General features: G+C 45.2%; 1 protein-coding gene across 7 annotated transcripts in view; it reads left to right on the top strand.

Moving 5' to 3' along the window:
- Positions 1 to 23,552, top strand: part of GPATCH8 (G-patch domain containing 8) — a 51,047-nt gene that overhangs the window by 5,191 nt on the left and 22,304 nt on the right. For 2 of the 7 annotated variants that reach the window (XM_061477522.1, XM_061477520.1), the window contains exons 2-5: positions 9,589 to 9,663; positions 10,646 to 10,680; positions 15,236 to 15,253; positions 17,306 to 17,378. Coding sequence is in view for 1 of the 7 variants with exons in the window: in XM_061477519.1 (XP_061333503.1) it covers positions 9,589 to 9,663; positions 17,306 to 17,378 (148 nt within the window). In the remaining 6 variants the exon portion in view is untranslated. The remainder of the gene's footprint in view (positions 1 to 9,588; positions 9,664 to 10,645; positions 10,681 to 15,235; positions 15,254 to 17,305; positions 17,379 to 23,552) is intronic. The other 5 variants (XM_061477521.1, XM_061477526.1, XM_061477524.1 and 2 more) reach the window with 3 other exon arrangements.

Here is a 23,552-nt window from a genome sequence, read left to right as displayed (position 1 = left end):
GGGCTTCATGATCTGCAAACAGCAGTTGCTCTGTTTCCCTTTTGGTCATTGATAGAAATGTTGAGTGGTACCAAGGCTGGTGGAATGAGTTTGTTTGGATTGGTCAGTGTGCTCCTGAGGGAGGTTTTCTGTGACATTTTGGCTTAGAAACAGTCCTTTATCAAGTAAATGCCATATTAAAGAAAAAAAAAAAGGAAGACTGGACAATGAAAGCTTGGAAGTTTGTGGTGGTATGTAAATGCTATCAAGGATATAAAATGATTGATGCCCCAGCAGGGTGTTTTCTCCGTAGCTCCTGTCTGTGGTTGATGCACTGGAGGGAAGGGATGGGATCTAGAGGGGCCTGGACAGGCTGGAGAGGTGGGACCGTGTGAAACTCATGGGGTTTAACAAAGCCAAATCCAAGGGCCTGCGCTTGGGTCGTGGCAATCCTCAGCACAAACACAGGCTGGCAGAGACTGATGGAGCAGCCCTGAGGAGAAGGACTGTGCCCAGTCTGTGATTCTGAGGTTGAAAGTGTTTGTTAGTCATGAGGATACGTGTACTGGAAGCTGCAGCATCTTCTCTAGCGAGGTATGTTAAGAAATGGCTGAGAGAAAACTAGGAGCTTGAGAGCAATACTAGAGCTCTTTGGTGGGGCTGCTGGAAGTGCTGAAGAACTGAGCAGTCCTTCGTGTGCTGGAACAGTTTCTTGCTGGCGCTGGTAACAGCAGAAGGAATCTGAAAGACATTTAAATTGTTCTCGTTTGGTGCCAAAGTATGCAAAGCACAGCAAAGGAGGGCCCTGCCTCTGGCTTCCACTGCTTTGTACAAGCTGTTTATCTCTCAACTGGAGAGCATGGTTTTAGTTGGACAGCTCTGGGTATTTCTGTGCACATTTTCCTAGTTTCAAGCTCTTGATAAGTAGTTTTGCATGTGGTCTGGCATGGGGTTTTTCAGTGTTTTTGGGCTTGACAGTAGAATTTTGCCGTCAAAATTAACTTCCAGTTTGGTAAACAAAAGGTGCCGTCAACTTCTCAAGGGATGGCAGTTACAAGGTGCTGCTTTCAAAAGGTGCCAGGTTAAATTCAGACCCAAAGGTGAGTGATTGCTTCTGTTGTGTTGACTGGAGAGGATTTCCAGGTTAGGTATTCTCAAAATAATTGCTGTGTGTGTTTGCCTGCGATGAGGTTTTGTGGCAGCTTTCCTGAGGTGTTGACTGTAAACATGAAGCTGTTTTGGAGGGGGTGCAGATGTGCAGTGTCCCTGCTCCTCCACCTGTGTGGCTTATTTATGGGATGGCTTATTTACGGGAAGGCACTGGGATGGGAATTTAGAGCAGATGGCAGGCTGTGAGCTCCCCCTGGTTTGAGTGCTTTGCCTCTGCGTTCCTAGGAAAGGATAACTGGGTGGTTTTTCTTTTCATCTTTACAGTCACTGCAGGGAACAACAGGAAAAGGGATGACTTTATTCTGGGAAGCATTAACAAAGGCTTTCAGGTACTAGTACAAAGCTGCTTTTTATAGTTTCAAGAAACCACACATCCTTTAAACTGACTCAAGAGTGCTTCCAGTTTGAGCAGGGTTGGATGGAGGCATTTTAAAGTATATCTTGGTCTTAAAATGTGTTTTCTTCTGGGTGCATAATGAATATTCAGGAAACACTCCCAAGCTACACTCTCCTGGACTTGTTTTTGAATTCTCTGGATGGATTTCTAACCATCAGCATGGTTGTCTGCATCTGTTACGCTTTAGAGATCTTCCATCCTATGGAGTCATTAGGTCCTGCTTAGCTGAAAAGGGCAGCATAAATTACTGCTGGAGATTTGCAGTCAGTGCACACAGTGCAGTGTGGATCCTGCAGAGAAAAGATAAACCCCTTATGTTTTGATTGTGTGTAACAAACAGTTGATTAGTGATGGTGAGCTGCATTTCGGGTTAACCCCTTCCCTCTCCCATCTCTGGCTGGAGTTTACAGGTGGGGTTACTGAGGATGTCGTTGATGGAGCCCCACAAATAAACAAAATAAGAGGTAGTTCTAGCAGACCTCGTTACTTAGACCTTTCATACTTGATCTTTGCCTGGTGTTGGCTTTTCTTCTCCTGCCTCTGTCCCATGTGTAACTGTAGCTGCACTTAGTGGCCTGTATCACCGTCAGGTGGTGGGGGGGGGGGGCTGCATCAGTCAAGCTCAGGGCTCTGCAAAACTGGCAGCTCTGGTAACTGCTGACTGAGCCAGGAAGGTTTTAAAGAGAAATAGGTGCAGAATGCAACATGAGATGAGTACTGATTGTGGTTTGTTGAAATTCCTGATCTCTGGGTTAGGCAAGAGCCTGGTGCTCTGTCAGATCCTTGTGGAGTGATTCCTGTGTCTGTCTGCCTGGGCCACTGCGCAGGTGCTGGACTAGCAGCGCTCGCACAAGTTCCTGGGTGCAGGGCACTTGCGGAGTTGTCCTAGGAGCCATGTTCAGGAAAAGCTGATGGATGTTGATGTGCCTGGTCTTCCCAGAGGTCTTGGAACTGCACAATCTCCTTTAGAAAAGAAAATGTCACATTTAATGGGATATTTATTTCTGGAATCACTGAGGGTTTTTTCCTTTTATCCTGCCGTATGTGTGCAGGCAGTGAGGAGTTTGGCGAGGTAGCATCTGCTCACTTGGGTTCAGGTGCTGCTTTGGTTTCCTATGCTGGACTGGTGAGACCTTGGATCTGCTCATCCATCCTGGGCTGGCTGCAGGGAATGTCAGAGCAGACACTGGGAAACAGGCCATATATTGTAGCCAACGTGTCTTCCCTGGCTTCATCTGCACCAGAAAATGGCCTTTCTGGTGGGTGCTCATTCTTCTTTGTAGATGTTGCGAGTGTCTCAGCTGCTGGTGTGCAGCCAAATGCCTTCAGAGCTTTCTGGGCTGGGAGTGGGTTTGGTTAAATGTTCTAAAGTGGCACTTGTGGGTAACAACCCCAGATTTTATGGCTTGACTTAATCTTTTGGGAAGTTGAAGGTTTATTGATTGCATTGATGGATAAATAGAAGATGCACAAGAATGCTGATTTTGTTTAGGGGTTTAAAATTCCATTTTCTAAAGTAAATTCAATATGATTTTTTTTCTTTGAGTCTTTTTCTGATTTTCTGTCAGTGTAAAACTAATTTTTTAATATCTAGGGAGCACGCAATGTTCTTCTCAAGTGCAGTTAAGCAGTCATGAGCATGCTGTGCTCTTTTCCAGTGCAGTTAAAGAATTGGGGAGCACAGTGAGGCTGTTCTGCAGAATGACTTTCTGTGTGGCCACAGGAGCCAGTGTTGCTGTACACCTTCCTAAGCTGGGCTTGAACCTCAGTGTGGACATAACCAGATTGTTTCTGCTTTGGTATCTCACCAGCTGCATTCTGCATGTTCCCTCCCAGTCATCACTGGCGTTTGTGCTCTGAGGCACAGGGGTTTATGCCAGAGGCTTTGTCTATTTTACTTCATTCACACCAGTGAAAGTGTCACCCATCCCTGTGACTTGTGAAGCAGGCAGCATTTCCCCATGTATCCTCATTCTGGCTCTTCACATCTGCCTTCTGTTGGGTTTTGTAACTTAACATCATCTTCTTTCATATTAATAATCCTGTTGGTGTAACTGAGCTCTCTTGTTGAGCAGTAGCTGAAAGGACAGCTGAATGAAGGCATTCTGAAAGGAAACCATTGCTTTCACATCTCCATTATGCTACTCCTTTGTTGTAGTTTTCTCCCATCTCCACATGAGAGCTGTGTTTCAGGGTTTGGTCTGGCTCCTGAAATGCAGTCTGACTGTTCTTGTGAAATAATAAACACATAAGTTTGGGCTGTTCATAAAAGAAACCACTAATTCCCATCAGGAATGTGCACTATATGGCATGTATCCTGCATGATGACATCTTAATATGCTCTGCACTTGGAGAGACTGCAAAGAACAGTCTGGTAATTAATACCCAGGGAGGTCTAATGGCCTTGATGCAGTTGAAGAGGCTCATGGTTCTTCCCTCCTTGTGTTGATGATGCTGTAGGTGACTTAGAAACTGCAGTGCTCAGGTATGGGTTTCAATACACCCTTCTGGGGAGCAGAAGGGAACGAGAGGGCACATTTTCCTTCCGCCTTGCAGTTTACAGAATCATTGTAGAACCATGACTGGTTTTGGTTGGAGGGGACCTTAGAGGCCATCCAGTTCCAAACCCCTGCCATGGACAGGGACACCTTCTGCTAGAGCAGGTTGTTCCAAGCCTGGTCCAGCCTGGCCTTGAACTCTGCCAGGGATGTGAAGGTGCTTTTAAAGGGTGTCGTTTCCCCCCACCCCACTGTAATATCTATGTCATTAGATGCTTTGTCTTTGCTCACCTTCATGAAAAGTTGCCTCCTGTAGAGGAGAGGATTAATTTTGTGATAGTAAACTTACTCTGATGATAAATGGGCTGAAATTAACAATTTATTTTAGTTGCAGGGAGTAATTTATTGGCAACAGTTCTTTCCACTAAAGATTTTGGGATGAAATAGTGATGAAGTTCTTTTTATATTAAATTATACTGACTGGGTCTCACTGCTGCAGTGTTTGGGACCTTGCAAGTGAGACAGCAGCAGCAGTTCCCTTCCCCCTTGCCTATTTAGTATGAATTACTTCAGAAAATGCATTGACTCCACTTGGACCAAATGGCATTTGTTGGGCCAGAGCTCTGAAGTATTTACAACCCAAGTAAGGGAGAAGAAGGTCTGAAGCCCTGCACGGAGGCAGCTTTTGTTAGTTTTCACATGCTGTGTTTAAAACCCTGGTTAAACGTGTGAGGGCTCCAAGACTTAAGGTTTGGCAAAGAGCTTCATGCAAAGATCTAGCAGTGGGAAAGTGGAGGAGAGAGGAGAAGGCATGTGACTGTGAGTAACCAGAATGGGTACTTAGCCAAAGCTCAGCTGATTTTACATAAAAACAATTACAGGATGCAGACAGTTGGCTCCTGGTGGTGAATGCAGCAAGGAAACGGTGGATAGGGAGTGTTTGGATGGTGAAGGCTTGTCCTTGCTTCTCATCTGAGTAGTAAAATATATTGACTTTTGTCATGAAGCACCCAGCGCTGGAGCACTTGCTGTCGCACTGAGTGATGGCACTACATGATGCTCAAGTGAAAGGAAGCCTCTCATCTTATTTGCTCTATTATTCTAGGATGGAGGTGGCATCTGTAAGAAAGTGATATGGGTAGTGCAACACTTCTTGTTTTACAAAGCAGAAGTGAGAAAGCCTGATGCAGGCAGCTTGGAAATGGAGGGGCAGAGGATGGCTGGGAGAAAGGTGCTTTGTTCAATCCTGAAATCCTGGTCTGTAGCAGTAGGAGGAAACTGTCATTAGGTAGCAGGGCCAGGGTTTTACTGTGTCTCTGTAATAGTCATGGGGAAGAAGGTTTGGAAATAGGTTTTGGTTAGTGCTGCGTTTAACACAGCTGTTATTTTATGGCTTGGTATCAGTTTTGTAGGGATTTAACTCTTTTTTTTCACCCAGAGGTTTCCTCTGAAGAGCAAAACATCACTTGGAGTCTGCAGAAGATGCGGATTAAAATCCTATTAAAATGTGGTCTGTGCTTATGGCTCGAGTTCCACAGAAGTGTAATTTATTCTCAACAGATTCAACATCTAGGATTTAATGAATTGTTAGATTTAAATGTTACATTCAGTACTTTGTCTTCCTCTGATCCATTGGCTTAAGATTCAGCAAAACAGAAATGGATCCATTCGATGGGCCAGGTTGAAGGACTGGAAAAGAAGGAAGCCAGATGAAATTTCCCCCAACTCACTCCTTGGCAAGCTCCAGGGGTGAGGAAGCTGGGCTGCCTGAAGTCCCTCTTCTGGGAGCCCTGTGGTTACAGGCAGCAGCATCTTAAGCTGTTTGCCGTGGCCCTAGAAGTGAGAACCATTTTCCCCTGCTTTAGGTGCCATCATGCTGAACAGGCTCATAAACCTGACCTCAGGGTGCTGCTGAATTGTCTGCTGGCTCTTTTCCATGGCAGCTCCTTGATGGTGGAAGGGCAGTTTTTCCTTTATCATTTGTTTTAAGTATTGATAACTGAAGTGCAGTATGGGTGGTGAGTATTGATTTCAGTTCAGTTTGGGCACTTTGTTATTCTGCCTGAAATGACCAAGCCTGGAACAGTCAGTCCCTGTACAGTGAGTGAGCTCATGAGCATCCCATTGCTTTGGTGTATCCTGGGGTTCAGGGTGATGGGAAGCACTCTGCCTCTCCTAAAACCTCTAGTATTGGTATTGCTGCTGTTTGGAAAAACCAGTAACCCATCCCCACTCCCCTTACTAACAGCAAACCCCCGAAGTAGATATAAAGTAGGTAATAACCCCCAAAGTATATACATACATAAAGTAACCCCCAGAATATGTTAGGTGGATAACAGTGGGATCACTGGAACCTGGGTAGGTGGCTTGACTCACTTCCTGACTCTGGCACAGTGAGTGCTCAGAGTCCCTTTGTGGTTTCTGGGAGGGGGAGTTGGTTTTAAGCACAGCAAAATGGAGTTGTAAAGCCTCACCTCAGCAAAGCAAAGCAAATTCAAAATCAAAGCTTTCAAACTGGAACTGACCCTGGCCTTTGTAAAAGCAGTTTCAAATGCCTTGGCAGGCAGTATGCTGGAGGAGACAGTGAGGAGGTAGAAGTATTTTGCCAGTTCCAGGTAACTCAGTTGGCATATTCGGAGCTATCTGCAGGCAGCGAATCATGTTGTGAAATTGGGGGGCAGGGGAGGAAGCATAGCTTTAGTTTTGCTGAGGGTGTTTCCAGTGTGTGTTAACTAAATGTTATCATAGAACCACAGACTGGTTTGGGTTGGAAGGGACCTTAAAGCTCATCCAGTCCCAGCCTTCTGCCATGAGCAGGGACACCTTCCATTAGAGCAGCTTGCTCCAAGCCCCTGTGTCCAACCTGGCCTTGAACACTGCCAGGGATGGGGCAGCCACAGCTTCTCTGGGCACCCTATGCCAGCCCCTCAGCACCCTCACAGTGAGCAACTTCTGCCTAAGAGCTCATCTCAGTCTCCCCTCTGGCAGGTTAAAGCCATTCCCCTTGGCCTGTCCCTACAGGCCCTGACAAAGAGTCCCTCTCCAGCTTTCTTATTGGTCCCTTTAGGCACTGGAAGGTTTCATGTGGGTTTATTTATTATTTTTTAATATATATGAAGTTTTATTGAGATGGTTTTGCTGCATTCAGCAGCATGTGTGCTCTTGACTGCTTTTGTTCTCTTGAGCACTGCATTTTGGGAGGCTGGGCCATGTCCTCCTGCCTTTGGGGCAGGTTTTCCCTTGTCTTCTCCCTCCTGTGCTCCCTGACTTCCAGCACACACACATCCAGCCTGTCCATCAGCACTCTGCCTGGCTCCAAGAATCGATGCCTTTTTTGAGCAGCTCAACTGCATGTGCATGGCAAGTTTGCCTTCGGCTTGCTCCTTGAAGGCTGTCCAGAAACAGTGGATGGGAGTGGATTGCTACCTGCGGATTAAGCCCCAGGCTTGCTCTGAAGAGGCCGTGGGAAAGAAGCCTCTGGGAGAAGAGTGCGGCCTGGGTGGATTTACTGCTGTGGGTGATGGACAGGCTGGTGCTGGTGCACCAGCAGTGAAGCATGTTCTCTTGGCAACAGGTTTTTGTCAGGATGGGCTCTTGCAGATTCGCATCACTGGATACAAACACTTGTTCCAGAGGATTTTTGGAGGCTGATGTCTGGCCTGTAGAGTTCCAGCAGGCAGCGCCTTACAGCTGGAATTTGCTCTTTCACATGCTGGCTTTCATTAAAATTCTTGTAGAAGGAGTTGGTGTTGGTAGAAGTGAGGAGGGTGACAACATGTTTCTCTTGGCAGTGGTGCTGTATGTTCCTGCTCTAAGTGCTTGCAGAGCCGGGATGCAAAGGAAATCTGCCAGGTGCTTGGTGCATATGGAGCAGCCAGAAGGAGCGGAATGGGGTCAGCAGCCAAGGCCGTGGCACTTCCCAGGGTTCTGTAGGGCTGTGACACCGAGCAGCGCCCACGGGACACAGGAGAGCCCACGAGGTCACCCCTTGAAAGGGCTTGTGGAGCTGCAGGAGCTCCCCTGCTTGCTCTTGAGTTCACAGCTTTCCAGGTCTGTGGTGGATGTTAGAGCTGCATCACAGCCAGAAACGGTTCACCGCCATTGCAGTTCTAGGAATGTGAGGTTCCAGAAACCTCTGAAATGACAACACAGCTACAACAGGGATGTTATCTTTTCCTGAAATGACCATTCCCACTGATGGTGTTCCAGCCCCAGTGGTTCTTCTGGAGGGCAGAGGCTGGCATTTGCCTTCCTGGCTCATGAGCCCTCTGTGTTTAATGTCCGAGCAAGAGCATGGAAAGGTGAGATTTTGCCATAGCAAAGGATCGCTCAACTCCAGGCTCTGCTCCCGCCGCTGCTGGCAGTGTTACACTGTTGGAGTGGGCAGAGGTTTCCCTGTTCAAAACTCATCGGTCTAGTCCTTATGGATCTTCCCATCCGCTGCAATTATTAGACATGGCCAGTCTATAGAACTAAAGATGTTTGATGGAGCGGCTCCAAGAGTGTAAGGAAGCAAGGTGCTTGGATTTCATAGAATCTTGGAATGGTTTGGGTTGGAAGGGACCTTGAATTTCATCCAGTCCCAACCCCCTGTCATGGGCAGGGACACCTTCCACTGGAGCAGGCTGCTCCAAGCCCCATCCAGCCTGGCCTGCATTTGTCATTGTTTGTAGCACTCACTATGTGAGCGTCTGCCTACTATTAGTACACTTGCACTTGTATCAGCACACCCTGTGTGCCTCTTGATCCATCTCTCTTTCCTCAAATGTGTTCCTCAGTCCTGTTATTTGTGGTGTAGCAGTTTTAGGTGCTCACAAATGCTTGAAGCTGGAACATGAGGAATGAGCAGTTCTGAGTGTGCATGCTGGTATTCCCTGTGTCAGTGTTCATGCTTGGGTGGTCTTGGGGTCACCTGCCTGGGGTGTAAACTAACAGCTTTGTGTGTGCTGGAGCATCACTTCCACTCATGGTTTGCTGCCTAGAATCAAGGAAAGGGCTGTTCCAGACCATAAACAAGTGCTGTGGGCACTGGCAGAGGTTTTGTTTGGTACCACTCTGGGGTTTTGTTGGTTTAAGGTGTGTGAAATTACAGGTATGCCTCAAACAGTTTGCATTTGAGGCTGCAAGAATAGCCTTGGTCCTCTTTAGAGGAGAAAAGACAACAAGAAACTTCTTTGTAGTGGTGGTGGGGTCAATTCCTTCTGCTTCTTGTCCTGTGTGCTTTTAAGGTTGGCGCTGGTGTTTATGGTCAGTGTTTGCATAGACTTCATAGACTAAAAAAGCCGAAAGGATTGTCATTCTAAGTGCTTGATATTTTGCCGAATTCCATGTTATGATTATCATCAAATTGGCTTAGTTTTTAGAATATTTCTTTTTCTTATAGCCTATATGCTGGATTTGGCTGTATTTAACATGTTCATTCATTAGCAAAATGATATGTATATAGTGTTATATAAATCTGACCATATGCAAACATGAATCTTGAGACGAGACTGTTGGAAGTGTGTTCTCTACTGTAGATCTAACCCTCCTGTTCTGTTTCAGGGCAACCACTTTGACCAGTATGAAGAAGGGCACCTGGAGATAGAGCAGGCATCCCTGGACAAGCCGATCGAATCGGTAAGACACAGACTTACAACATCAGCAACCACCAGCAGTTAGGCAGTGATCGGATGGTACTTGATGTGAATGCAGTCAAATGGGATAGGTGTGGGCATCTGTCTGGCAGTACAGGGTTAACTGTGTGTGGTAAATTGCATGCAGAGCTGCAGTGGGCCTGGGATTTAATCTTTAAGTAGTTCTCATAAAACTATAGGTGACTAAATTTTAGTTCAACACAGTATTGGAAGTTATTTAAAATAACGCATACATTCATAGAGATTTCTTTTAAGTTTTTATACTTTGCTTTGAAGAATCATTTCAGTTTGTAAGTGAACCTGATAGAGCAGTGTAGCAAAATGTAGTTTGATCCCCTTTTAGTTTCTATTTTTGGGAAACTGGTGTGTTCAAGTGTTAGAATGTCACCTGCAGGATGGAAGCATGGGTGCACAGCAGTGGAGCTGTAGTGGTCCTTCCCCACGAGTCTGAAACTGCTCCAGAGTTTCTGTAAAGTACCACTTGGAGGTGTGGAGAGCACAGCCATAAGATTGGGAAAACCAAAGTTCTCTTTAGTCTTACCTTTTTAAGCTTTTTAATTTCTCTCTTTGCAAAGCACCCTCTGCAGTCTTAGGCACAGTAGCTTGTTCAGCCTAAACTGGACCTAAGTTTGGCACTTAGCTCAAGCCAAGTTTCATTTGCAGTTTCAATATGAGAGCAAGAAAACTCACAGTGAATACTCGAGGGTCACTTAGTGGTGTCCTGCTTAAGACTTGATTTATGTTAAGAAAGTATGAAGTGTTTCTTTTCTCTGTTAATAATTGAAGTTCTCTGTTTAAGTTTCTTCACATTAGCCCGCACTTAGAAGAAACTTAGCTTTAGCTAAAGGTGGATAGATGCTTTTCATTTGTGTGTAGGTTGGTGTTGTGTGTGTTTGTGTGCGTGTTAGATGTTTACCAAAAAAAAACTTACACAACTTGGGGTGTTCGACGTTTTTCTTCCGCAGCAGTTGGCCCATATTAGCTAAGCAGCCATGATCTGGTTTGTATTGCACGGTCTGCCTTTTTAATTTCTTCTCTAGGGTTTCCTTTCCCCCCCTTCTTATTTCTGTTCTTCTGGTCCAGTGAACACTGCATATAGTACCTACTGTCTAAATGTGCTGGCATGATGCTAGATCTAGGCATGGCAGTAATTGATGACGCATGAGATAATGCTGCAGAGATGGGAATTTGTATTCAGTGTTCTCCTGAATACTTCAATCTTAACCTTGTGATATGGGGATTTTCATTAAAATGGCAAGCTTGTTTCCTTGTGTAAAGATAATGGGAAACGCTAGTTTGGAGCCCACTCCCTGGAATGAGCATTTCAAAGTCATTCAGAAATGTCCAGACTGAATGATTTCTAACAGTGTTTTCCCAGAGGCGTAGAAGACGTCCCAGGTTCCATCTCTCTGGTGATTTGAAGAGCGAGATGCCCACGACTGTATGTAAAACATTACCCACACAGAATCCGCAGGTGTGGCATTGGTTGCAGCTTGATTAATGTTGAACTGCAGCTCAAGAATTAAATTCAGTGAAGGCTTTAATATTTTATTAATATATATCTCACCATTCAACTGTCAGGACATTATTAATCTTTACAAGTTTTTGGTAGATTTAATATGTATAGTTCAGCCTAAGGGTTCCATGTGAGAGCAGTTTGGGTGGGGAGGACAAGCTTGCCAGGAGAAAGAGTTAAAACCTTAAATTGGTCTTACTGTAAATCCATTTTTTTTCTACTCTTCTTTTGTGTGAAGTTTTTCAGGACATGAAGCTCTCGGAAAGAGCTGCAGAACTGAGTAAATGTATGTTCTGCCTTGTCACAGCAGCTGTGCTCCATGTTGGAGCACACTTGTGCTGGCTTTGTGTGCTATTCCCGCAGCTGAAAAGCTGTGACTGCTGCACAAGGAGGTTTTTGGTCTCATGAACAGCCCAGTGTCAAACTGCAGGCAGACACAACCTGGTCACTTCGAAGTTTAATCTTCATATGGTCTTCACTAAATAGATTTTTGATTCTGTAGCTGGAAGCACAAGTTACTTTGTCACGTTTCCTAACACTGTGAAAACAATTTTGCTTCCACGCTGTTCATGACCGACATGCTTTTAGAATGGACAAATGGCACACATTAGCATAAGGGGTTTCATGTCAGAGCTCAGGGGTGCACCCCTTCTGCAAGTTTTTGCACCAGGAAAACAGTGTTTGTGCTGCTTTTTCTGCCTTGTATTTTTTGCTGTTTGCTCCCCCCCCCAAGTGGGTGACATGCTTGAGCTGCAAAGAGAGGGAAGGAGTAAGGGCAAGTCTGTAATTTGCAAATACCACACATCTAAATATTTGCAATATTACCAAATTGTTTTATAATCCTTACCCAGTTCTCTGTTAGCAATTCAGCTGACCTTTAAAAAGGAATCTACTCGGAGGAATGAGTAAGAGCCTGTGCTTCACATTATGGAAATAGTTTGGATGACAAATGTCTTTGTGCGAGGGAGGGTGTTTATAACAATGGCAGATGAAAGTGCTTCCCAGTTAAAAGTTTAAAGTTTGGTTATCCTGCAGGCTGAGAGTGGATTAAGCATATTCTAAATGTGCTTCTTGCAGCTTCTCACATCTTAGTCACATGGAAATGCTTTCAAGACTAAAGGTAGCTTGCATCTGGAAATCCCGGGGGCAGAGGGTGTCACTCGGAGCCTACACTTGACAATCACCACTGAAGTGAGGTCCATCTCTGCAGCATTATCTATTGAGAGGTGCTGACTGTACTGCTACAGCATGCAACTCAAAGGTGGCTGGAAAAATAGGTTTGGGAGTCTACAGATCATTACAATGTTGAAACATGTCCTCAGTTAGTGTTCTAGTGGTGGTGTTCCTGTGGAAATCCTGCTTTGGACAGCTTGTTTAGGCCAAAGATGGCTGGACTGAAACATGCGATAGAACCAAAGTACACGGAAAACAGAGCTGACAGGAGGTAGTGGGTGTGCATAGCCCAGACCAGAAGCCAGCTATTTGCCAATACTAAATTGAAGAACATATTTCCTATCAATGGGCTCTTCACAGCTGCAAATACTGATATTCCCCCCACTCCCAATAACCATTTTTTGTTCTGGTTTGAAGATGCTGCGCTCCCACTGGCTTTTCACATCAGCGGAGCCACTAGTGGCCTTGGCACATCAGAGCACTGAACCCTTTTCAAATTCAAGAAGCTGCATGCATCTGTTTTAAAGTATTTGAAGTGCACTGAGCCTGAGTGGGAAGTCACAAACTATTGCAGCTTTAAGGGAAACCAGATTTTCTTCATGTTAATTCCTGATTTATACTTGTTATTGAACCTTGTTGCTGTGAGTGCCTGGTTTTCTGTCCCAGCAGTACAGCTCGAGCAGGAGAGAGCAGCTCTCCCTTAGAGCAGCCCATCCCCATGCAGGCAGTGTGCAGTGGCAGGGGGCCGCCCAAGCTGTCACCAGTGCAGGTTGGAGGCCAGATTGCGAATCACCCACTTACTCTGGAGCTTGTTAGTTTGTTTTTGTCATAACTAACAAACAACTTCCCCCCCCCCCCCATCCTGCTCAGTTACACAGGGAGGAGCTTGAGCTGCCCCAGGTTTCAGGACGTAGTACTTTGATGCTCACAGGCTGTTGTAGATGACTGTACGAGTTGAAGCTGGGTTTGTTGCACTGTATATCTGTACAGATCTGTGGACTCCACTAGTTCCAAAGTGTCATTTGATGAGGCTGCTGATTTGACATTTAGCAGTAGCCATATGTGGACAGCGCTATAAATACTGTGCTTCTTGAAGCTGAATGGTGTAGCATTACTATTTGGCTTTTCTCTCTAGTCTTCATTGTGTCATCTGTAGTGAGCTATAGGTTTTGTTTTGGGAATCTTTTCAACCTCTTGTTTGCATGGGTTCACCCAGTAGCATCTGATCCTTGCTTATAGATTCCTCAATACACAGTCAGCACAGCTTACAATCCACTCAAGAGATGCATGGCCCTGCAGTGTTGAGATGAACAGTGTGAACACAACATGTGAGTGACAAGGGAATCCCACGGAAAACCTGGATCAGGCAAAACTGGTGTTTTGGTTTAGCTGTAACACAGCTTAGTCCATTGACTGTGGGTTCTATCCCACTCTACAACATCATCAGAACCTTCCAGTTCTTGCACACGTCTTTCCATTGTAGGCAGATTTTTTTTTTTTTTTTTCAGAGCACTGGGCCAGTTCAGCCTGGAGAAGAGAAGGCTTCTGAAGGGGAGAGCTTAGAGCAGTTCCAGTGCCTAAAGGGGCTCCAGGAAACCTGGAGAGGGGCTTTGGACTGGGGCCTATAGGGACAGCCCAAGGGGAATGGCTTTAACCTGCCAAAGGGGAGACTGAGATGAGCTCTTAGGCAGAAGCTCTTCCCTGTGAGGGTGCTGAGGTGGTGGCACAGGGTGCCCAGAGAAGCTGTGGCTGCCCCATCCCTGGCAGTGTTCAAGGCCAGGATGAGTACTTCGGATGGTAAATAGGAGCTCACCTGCTCACTCCACCTACTGGGGGACTTGTTTTGGCTGCCTCAGTAAGTCTGATGATGGCTGTAGCCCCAGGAGCTCCAAAACAACAGTGTAAGGAAGTGAGGAGCCTGGTACCAGTCTGGGAAGCAAAGGATTTCCTTGTGTGGCTGTTGGCATCTTTGTAGATAGCTACAACTCTGCCCATAAGCAAATTGGTGTGAAGTGGGGATAGTTTAGTCCAAAACAGTGACCATTCTTGACATGGATGGGAAATTTGGTGCAAAAAAAGACATTTCCTATGTGAAAGAGGCCACACTTTTACAGAAAGTTCACTTACTAAAGCAATACTTGCTGCCCCATGGCTTGTGGAGTGGCTCTCATGTGGGAGCCCAGCAAGCCTGGCCTTCCATCACTTATTTTTTAGGGCAGCATTTACACTGCAGAGCAGTTCTGAGGCTCTGCCTGGCTGCAAGGTCTGTGCTAGGCATTTGGAGTGGAGGAAGAAGGTTGAACACCACTAGAAATGAGCGGGGTAATGACTAGGTCTCAACTCAGATGTTAACATTAAACTCCTGGGGCTGTTCTTGTTATTTAGTGAACCAGAAGATGCTCCATTTCAGTCCAGTCCTATTTCAAATTAGGAAGTTTACTGAATTTAGGAAAAGTCACTGCTTAGACAAACAAATGGAATTGACTGGGGAGGCGGGGGAAAAAAACCCTTCCTGGGAACTGAGCCAGGATCATCAAGTGCAGTTCCAATTCCTGTCATGCAACTTGTGGCCATCCTCTTGAGTGGGTTTGTAAAAGTGGTGCTAATGTGTATAACCCTTCTAAATTTTCCTTTTTTTTTCCCCTTTAACATTTGTTTTCCCCGTCACTGTGTCAGTCACAACATGCCGCTCTTGAATCTCCCAGCTGGTCTTGACTTGTTGAGTTTCTTTTATGCTTTTCACTCTTCTTTAATAAATACATTACTTGCAAGCAGTGAATTGAAAACAAAGCAAAAGAAAAAAAACCTACCATTAGTGATTGGACAGTTTCTTACTTTGTGTTACATTTAACTGTTCTTTTGACAGCCCAGTTTTTAAAGCCAGGTTCGTATGGAAATGCTTTCACTCCACTTGCACTGCTTTTGGAAATAGCATACTGCTTCATCTGTCTTTATTTTAGTGCATTCATAACACAACACAGTCAGCACAATGTCTCATCTCCACTTAGCAAAAGATTGCAAGTCTTCCTTGGCCTAGTTTTTGGTTTTCCGTGGGGAAAGCGCAGCCATTTTTGTCAGCACCAGCTTTCCAAACCAGAGCCAATAACCCTGTGCCAGGCGAGCTGACTAATGGTAGCACAATCAGTGTCGCCCACAACCCTTTCAGCCTCAGCCCCATTGCCTGACCCTGCAGCCTCTGTGGCTGGTGGGGACAGTCTGCAGCGCATGTGCTCCCAGGTAAGTTTTCCTCTGCTTCCAAAATGCTCCATGATGTTTGTGGTTAGAATCCATATTTGCTCATTTTCCCTTTTTTGAATATACTGATTTAAGCTTTTAGACCCAGACATTTCCTTACTTCTCTTTTAATTTTTCTTTCCATGTAGCCCTAACTCTGTCCTGGGGGAGGACTGGTAGTGTGGGAGAGATGTATGCTTGACAAACAGCGAGACACAGTGTCTTACTTTTCTGGCATAGCATTAAACAAAATGAAACTTATACTTGATCCAATTTTTCTGAGGCAAAACATATCCATACAGCCAATATCTTTGGGAAGATTGTGTCTGTCAATGTGATGGACCAGATTTCTTCCATGTGGAGGGAGTGCAAACTCCACTGCTGTTCCATTGCTGTGGACAACTTGGTTATTTAGTTAAAGCAACATGCAACATCTAATCTATTAATTCATTTTGATTTAAGATCCCATGTCCCAGTCAATTCGATGGACTCGCAGCCTGCTAGAACTCAGGATATTTCAGGGATATCTTGAGTTGTGGTTCCTTTGGACGCTTAAGTACCAACAAATCCATATCTGATTCTTATCATGAGAAGTTGGACACAGTCCCAGCCCAGAGTCCTTCTTTTGGAGCTGGCAGTTGGTCACTGCTACTAAACTGATGGCTGAGGGACATCAGCTGTGGATGGTGACAAGCATGCTGGTAGCACTTGTGGCCCTTCTTTGAGGGAGGAAATGTTGCCCAATCCCACATCAGTTCCCCTCGGAGCCCTGCTCAGCCCCTGTTCCAAAGCTGACACTGAATTGCTGCGTGAGGACTTTCTATTCAGTCCAAAATAGCCTTTTTCTTTTTTTTTTTTTTCCCTCTCCCTTTTTTTTTTTTTTTTTTTTCCAGAAGATGAGACATTATGCTTATTGTTTCCCCTACATGCACTAATGGTTCCTTGCTGTTAACTTATTGCTAGGCCTGTTTCATTCTAACATCTTAGTATTTTTGTTAGTTTACATGTGAAATGCATCACCCAGTCTGTGCTTGAGCTCATTTTATTTGATGGATTTTGTTTTTTTTTTGTTTTACTAACCTCACTGTTTTTTCAGTTTAATATTGGCTGCATGCTAGTTTATATATATATATATACATATATAAAACCCCAATCAAGTCTAGCCTGGATTTTGCTCTGATTGTGTTTTGGTTTCTAGTGGTGGGGCAGTCTTGCACTTACAACTTACTCAGTATTCTCAAAGCCTGACACACAAACAAAATGACTAAACACATTGTAGATTTTCTTTACAAAAACATAAATCTTTAAGTGGTGCTGTCTAGGTGATGGAGCTGATTGTATAAATAGCTGGATTTTCTGCCTTTTCCTGTCAATTTTTATTGATACACTTGATTTCCTCCCACATTGCTTTTTTATTTCAGTTGATTTTTCCCTTTATGTTAAACATGATGCACAAAAGTTGCCCAGCACACCATCAGAAAGTGACCCTCCCAATCCTAGCCCCCAGAACAATTCTAGCCAGCAGTTTTTGACATTTGTCTTTCCCTTTTCTTGGGCATTTAGCGCCTTTTCAGTAGCATTTTTTTTGCATGCATATATATGTAGAAAAATCTCTTGCTCATCACATGTTTAAATGTCAGTGGGAAGGGAAGAATTTATTATTGGAATATTTTTGGTTTGTTTTCTCTGTTCTGTCTGTCAGGATAATATTGGACACCGCTTACTCCAGAAACATGGCTGGAAGCTGGGCCAGGGATTGGGGAAGTCGCTGCAGGGTAAGTCAGTAGCTTGTGCCTGAAACGTTCAATACCAGCTCCAGTCTTTAACAAAATGATTTCTGCTTTTTGTTCCTATGTTAGATTTTTTTTTTCCCCTTTCCATTATTAATATATCCAAACAAGTGCGCTGTTGAGTCTCATATTTAGCAGTGTGCAAGTGGAAGCTGCTGCCTCACTTACTGGCACAGGTTAGACATGATATGTGTGTGTCATGTACGTGTGAGAATCACCATGTTTGGCCTTTTGGGGGGGAGCTGGATTAACTGCCTGCTCACTAACAGGTAGTGGTGCAGCTTCTAAAACTGTAATGATGATCTGCTGGCTGGATGCTTTGATATTAAAAGAATTAAGAATACAATCTAGTTACAGTGGCCTCTCTGCATGTTTCACCACGGTGTCAGAAGCCATTGGAAGGTGAGTGAAAGGGCCCACAGAAGACTGAAGGTGGTGGCAGAGCTTTCCTGGATGGGAGAGGCTCATTCCTAACTTCTTTTCCAGAAGCTTTCATGGTTTGACTTATTTCTGTTGGGGATTTAGTGGCGCTGTAGTGCTGGTTGACCCATTGCACCGAGTTCTCCTGTCTTGAGCCTCAAGTCTTCCCATGGCACAAATCCCAGGAATTAATTTGAGCCAGTGCTGCCCACACCTCCTGTGGGTGGCTCCAGCCATTCCCCTGGCCAGTGGCTCCTGCTCTGCAGCAGTCCTAGCCAGGATGGAAGCATGCAACCATGTTGTGTTGAGGAAAAACTGATGGTAGTGCTTACTGTCAGTTGCTCCTTCAGAGCTGCCAGTGTATAGAGCCTGTGCTGCTGTGAGTAAGGTGCTCAGCACTTAACACTGGCACAAGGATCTGCCCAGGTGGTTTCTGTAGAAACACCTTACAGTGGTTGAAACTCAAGAGCACCCTGAGTTCCTCAGAGTAGCTTACTTGTGTTCCCATACCCTTAGTCTGAAGACCTGGGAGCTCATAATTGGACTTAATGCCCCTACAGTGAGCCCATTAGAGATAAGTATTTCTGTGCTCTGGAGGCCTGTCACGAGGTAACAAGTCCTCTGGACTCTGGGAATGCTGATTAATCCCTTGGACTAGGGCACTCTAACTCCTCAGACAGGACTGCCTTGGTGGTTAATGCTTCCTGCTCCCTCTAACACGGTTTCATGTGAAATTCTCTGGTGAATGCATGGCACTCTTGCAGTCTTCTTGTGTCCCATGCTGGTGCCAAAGCTCAGGATGTGGTTGTAGCTGTCATCTCTTGGGCTTCTGCTTTGGCATGGCATTCACTGGATGTGTAACTTGGTCTCTTTTCTCTTTTGGGTGCCCCGTATTGCACTGTACATCACCAACATGGAAACACAGAGAGTTTGAAAGAAACTCAAGCCTTCTCCCAGCCCCAGATGGACTCAAAAGCACAGCCCCACGGGGCCGTGTGGTGTGGCAGGCACAATGTGACAAAGCAAACAGCCCATTACTGCGCAGTCTGGAGCTTGGGGTGGCATCACTGTGTCATGGGGATGAGAGCTAGGGCTGCCCATGGGCTTAGTCAGGCATTTGCATTTGGTACTTGTCCAGATTTAGATCTTCCCACTGTGCATTTTTGTACCATATCTCTTCTGTATTATTGACACTCTGGTGATTTGAACTGCCTGGAAGCTCCAGGCAAATCGTGGGTATGGGCTGTGAGGGTTTTTCTGCACCTCCTGCACCACAGTAGATGTGCAGGAGTCAAAATAACCTGTCTAGTTTAACCCATCCAACAGACAGACAAGCCTGTCCTCTCTGGCAGAGGATGTGGAGTTCTGCTCCACATAAAGCTATCAAGTTAGTTATGAGCAGCTAGAGCTTGTGGCATTGACGATGATCATGTTGGGAATTTTTAATTCATTATCCGGTGACCTTTTTAAATAACTCTTGGATCATCCCAAAATCTAAACACAAACTGCCAGGAAGGAAACGTTTGCATCCAATTTTAATCTTATTCTAGGAGTTTGAAGAGTTCAAGTCACTTGATGTGCTCCTAGAATGGAAGAGCAAAGCAGAAAGGTTCTTCCCCTCTTCCACACCCTCTTCTTGCTCAGGAAAGACAAGGAGATTTTTCTAAAGAGCTGTAAGAAGAGCAGATGAGGAGTGTCATAGTTGTTAACTTACTTTGTTCTGTGGTTGAGCCTAAGATGTTCAAGAGCTTCTGGTTTAGACATGCAGCTTCTACATGAAGTAGAACCACTTCAGGTAGTCTTTGGATATGGGATCTGACCTCCTTCAGGAGGCCCTTGCAAAAACCCTCAGAAACCTAGATTTTGGGTTACACGTATGGAATTGATACTGCAGTCATCTTTGTTCCATGCAGTTGGCTTTAATATCAGAGGAAGTTGATGAGTTCAGTGTGCTTGTTCTGTGCAGTAGCTTTTCATTCTAGATGTTTGTCTGAACTGGGGCTCCCTCTTCAGTTTTGGTGAATCTCAGAGTTACTTTACATTATCCTTGCTGGTCAGAAATGCTTATTTCTTCTAGTAAGGCCATTATGTTGTTCAAGAAGAACTTGACACTGCAGGACTGCACTGTTGTGGCTTCCTTCATGTTAACTGCCCACTGTGGGTGTAAACCAGTGGTGAGAGTGCTGAACTGTTTCTCTGGAGCTGGAATAGCCTCAAGTTCACACTTGCTAATTGCTGGTGGTAAAAATCTGCTGTTGTGGTACAGAGATTCACTGCAGGCTGGCTCCTTCTTTGCAGAAGCACAGAAGCAGAGTCATTTGGAAGCTGCCTTGTGTTGTAACTCCTGTTTGGGCCATCAAGCTGGTGGAAGAGCTGAGCCAGTTGGAGCAGGAAGCCCATAATCTGTGTCTGTAATGACATAGCTGTACTCTTAACACATGGGCATCTTCTGCTTTGCTTTTGCTGTGTACTGAGCAGAGGATCAGACAGGGATAGTGCTGTTGTCCGACCATGCAAGGGCTAGAATAGTGGGTCAGAGCAGCCCACCATGAATTCAGCTGAGTCCTTCTTCTGCTCATCTCTTCTCCTGATGGTATTCATGTTTTTTCCCACAAACAACGTGTGTTATATTTGGAGCTGATGCTTCAGCTTGCTCCCAGCCAGTGAGCATGAAAGAGCAGGAGAGGGGGTGGCCAGTTGACAGGGATCTCTTATAATCTGGAAAGCATGGCTTGGGGAACTGCTTCTCAGTGGAAACTGAGTGATGGTTGTACTCTACCAAATGAGAAGAGGGTGGTTGTAGGGGTGAACACCTCAAAGTGGGAATCTAGGATTCTGTGGTCTACTGAGAAAAGAAACCCAGCAAAAGATGTGGTTAAACCCACTCTTTTCTAGATTTGCCTCTTTAACATCCTCTCTTAAGGAAATGTGCTTGACTAAAACCTTGAAGCTCGAAACATTGCTCCAACCCCACCCAGAAAGCAGTTGTGTTCGGTTTCCCTATACCACAGACTGTGTGTAGTGTATGATTAATCTGATGGGTTTAAAAGCATTGATTTAATTCATGTTCCCACAGTATTCCCAAGGCTGGGATTATCCTGGTCTTTTGTGGTAGCCCTGAGAGGTGAATCAGAATGTAGTATTTTACTGTGGTAACAGATGACATGGTTTTGTCACGTCATAGCTACTCTTAAGTATTTACGTTGTTGAACCAAGTAGTTTAGATAATAACATGGTTTAGTGTAGAACTGGAACTGAGCCTTGGAACTTCATGTGTAAAGTTGCTCCTCAGCTGCGTGTAGGGGACTAAGGCTGTTGTTCCTATTGACCAAGGTGTGCGGCAGGGTTATGATGTAAGTGGTACTGGTGACACAGAGCAGCAGTTACAGGTGTGTGGAACAGAACGTTGGGGTTATTTTATCCTTTCATAAGCACAGAAATGATCAAGCAAGGTATAGCAGGTAAGGTCTATCAAATTTGATAGAAAATGCTTGAATTCACTTCCTCTAACTGTAGTTTTTATTGTGTGGCTTTCAGTTAAAAAAACACAAGTGGGTTCTGCTCTGCCTTGCAAATGCTGTGGTGATAAATGGAGTTACCACTGCCCCCCCTCGGTTACACCACAGCATGGTTCTCACTTGGCACGTTCTTCCCTAAATCTGTTCAGACAAGCTCTTGTTTTCCTGACACACAAAGGATGAGGAGAGGGAAAGGACAGATCTGTCTGAAGTAAGCACTGGAGGACGTGCAGAGAGAGCCTGTGGTGAAGGCAGGAACCAGCCCTTCCCTGGCGGCCTCTGTGGGAGCTCCAGCCCAGCAGGAGTCCCTGTTCCAAGGCTGTGTCAGGGGCTGTGGTTATCCGGGCTGTGTTTCCTGGATGCCGGGTTTGTTGCATGTGTGGGGAGCAGTAAGTGGAGCTTTGAGCACTCCAACAACTGAGATAGGCACAAATGTGATCTCTTGGCAGCTGTGGCTCAGAGCAATAAGCTCAGGGCTTGAATTGCAGAGGGCTGGAATCCTGGCTCTGTCACCAGTTCACCAAATGGTTCGTAACTAATATATTAATATATTTTTTCATCTGTTGAACCCTCTGATCTCACAAAAGCAGACAGAGTAGATGTTTGTCAGGCCTTGAGAACATGAACAATGAGCGTCTGAGAGAAACACCACAAGGAGGTGAGGAATGTCACAGCGCTTTCTGGGCTTTGAAACTTTGTGATAAATACAATAAAATATGGAAGAGAAAGATAAAAATGTGTAACAATGCCTTTATTCATTACATGTAGATGATTTAGCAGCCTTACCCAGGCCATAGATCACAAAATGTAATCTTGTATCTTAACATGTCCTCGCGGGAACCTGAGTTCTGGTGTAGACTTAACTTCCACACTTGTTTGCAACATAAATCATTGCAATAGTTTAAAGCCCAATATTTTCATGTGAAGCTAGCTTTGAGAAGCTGGGGTAATGTGGCTTTGAAAGCCTGCTATCATCACCCAAATCTTCATTACCATGTCAAGACCACAGACATAGAGGAAGATTTGCTTTTGAGTGTGCGAGATCCTGCCTTTGATTGTGGGTGTTATGTTGTGGGTTATTTGAGTGCATGTAGCCAGTGAAATCATTATTCTCTCTGTGACAGAGATGGCTTTTTCTTGCTTAGTGCTGGGCTTTATTGCCCTGTGTGTTCACATGGTGTTAAAGTAGCCTTGTTAAACTGAAGGCTGAGTGTGTGAGAGGTGAGTAGTCCCAGCCATGCCCAGCCTGTCCCCACCCTTGCAGCAGGGCCCTAGGTCGGACAGGACTCTTCAGCTCTTTCCACTTACCCAGAGAACTAATATTCTCACCCTGGGCTTATCTGTCCAAGAAGCTTTGAGCTCCTCTCTGGAGTTTTCCATGTGATTGGGGTGTTTGCAATTTGTCATTCAGTTGTCTTTTCTCTCCCGCTTAGCAAGCCTGAAGTCCCCAGTGCAGTTCTTGTGTACTTGAAAAAGAGTTTCTGCTCACTGGGGCTTTGTTTGTTGCTGTGGGCAACAGACACTTCAGGCTTCCTTTGAATCTCTTGATTGTTTGTGACCCCTTCCAGAAGCCTGACATAAACAGGATGAGCTCACAAGTCTCATTCCCAAAGGAGACCAGGATAAAAGGTTGCCCTTATTTGCTTGCTGCTTGCAGCAATCGGAATGAGCTCAAAACGTAGCGTGGGGTTTAGACAGCAAGGAGCACCACAGAGCGTGCCAGGGCTTGTCACCAGTGAAAATCGGTGATTTCCTCATCTCCTGCCTTTTGGTGTGCTGAATGAGGAGTTTGAGTTTTCATTGTGATGGCTGTCATAGAATCAACAAGGTTGGAAAAGACCTTTAAGTTCATGAAGTCCAACCATTAACCTGGCACTGCCAAGTCCACCACTAACCCATGTTCCCAAGCACATCTACACATCTTCTAAACGCCTTCAGGACCGGTGACTCCACCATGTCCCTGGGCAGCTTATTCCAATGCTTGACAACACTAAACCTCCCCTGGCACAACGTGAGGCTGTTTCCTCTTGTGGTTTTGTTATTGGTTGTAGCAGAAAGATAGCAAGTAAAAATCCTCAGAGCTCAGTGTGATTGTGTCCCAAGACTCTCAGTTCTCCTCCAGTGAAGAGTGTCATGTCAGTCATCCTAAAGGATTATATCCCACAAAGCTTGTACCCGAGAGGAATTTCTATGAAGATGTCAACGTAGCAGGACTTGGGGT

This window comes from Pezoporus flaviventris, unplaced genomic scaffold, assembly GCF_033815535.1.
Source record: "Pezoporus flaviventris isolate CSIRO_AGI_PZ_B2104156 unplaced genomic scaffold, CSIRO_AGI_Pfla_v1 ptg000107l, whole genome shotgun sequence".
In the NCBI taxonomy this organism is placed as follows: domain Eukaryota; kingdom Metazoa; phylum Chordata; class Aves; order Psittaciformes; family Psittacidae; genus Pezoporus; species Pezoporus flaviventris.
The sequence above is the reverse complement of the archived record's forward strand: the minus strand, read 5'-3'. Positions and strand labels throughout refer to the sequence as shown.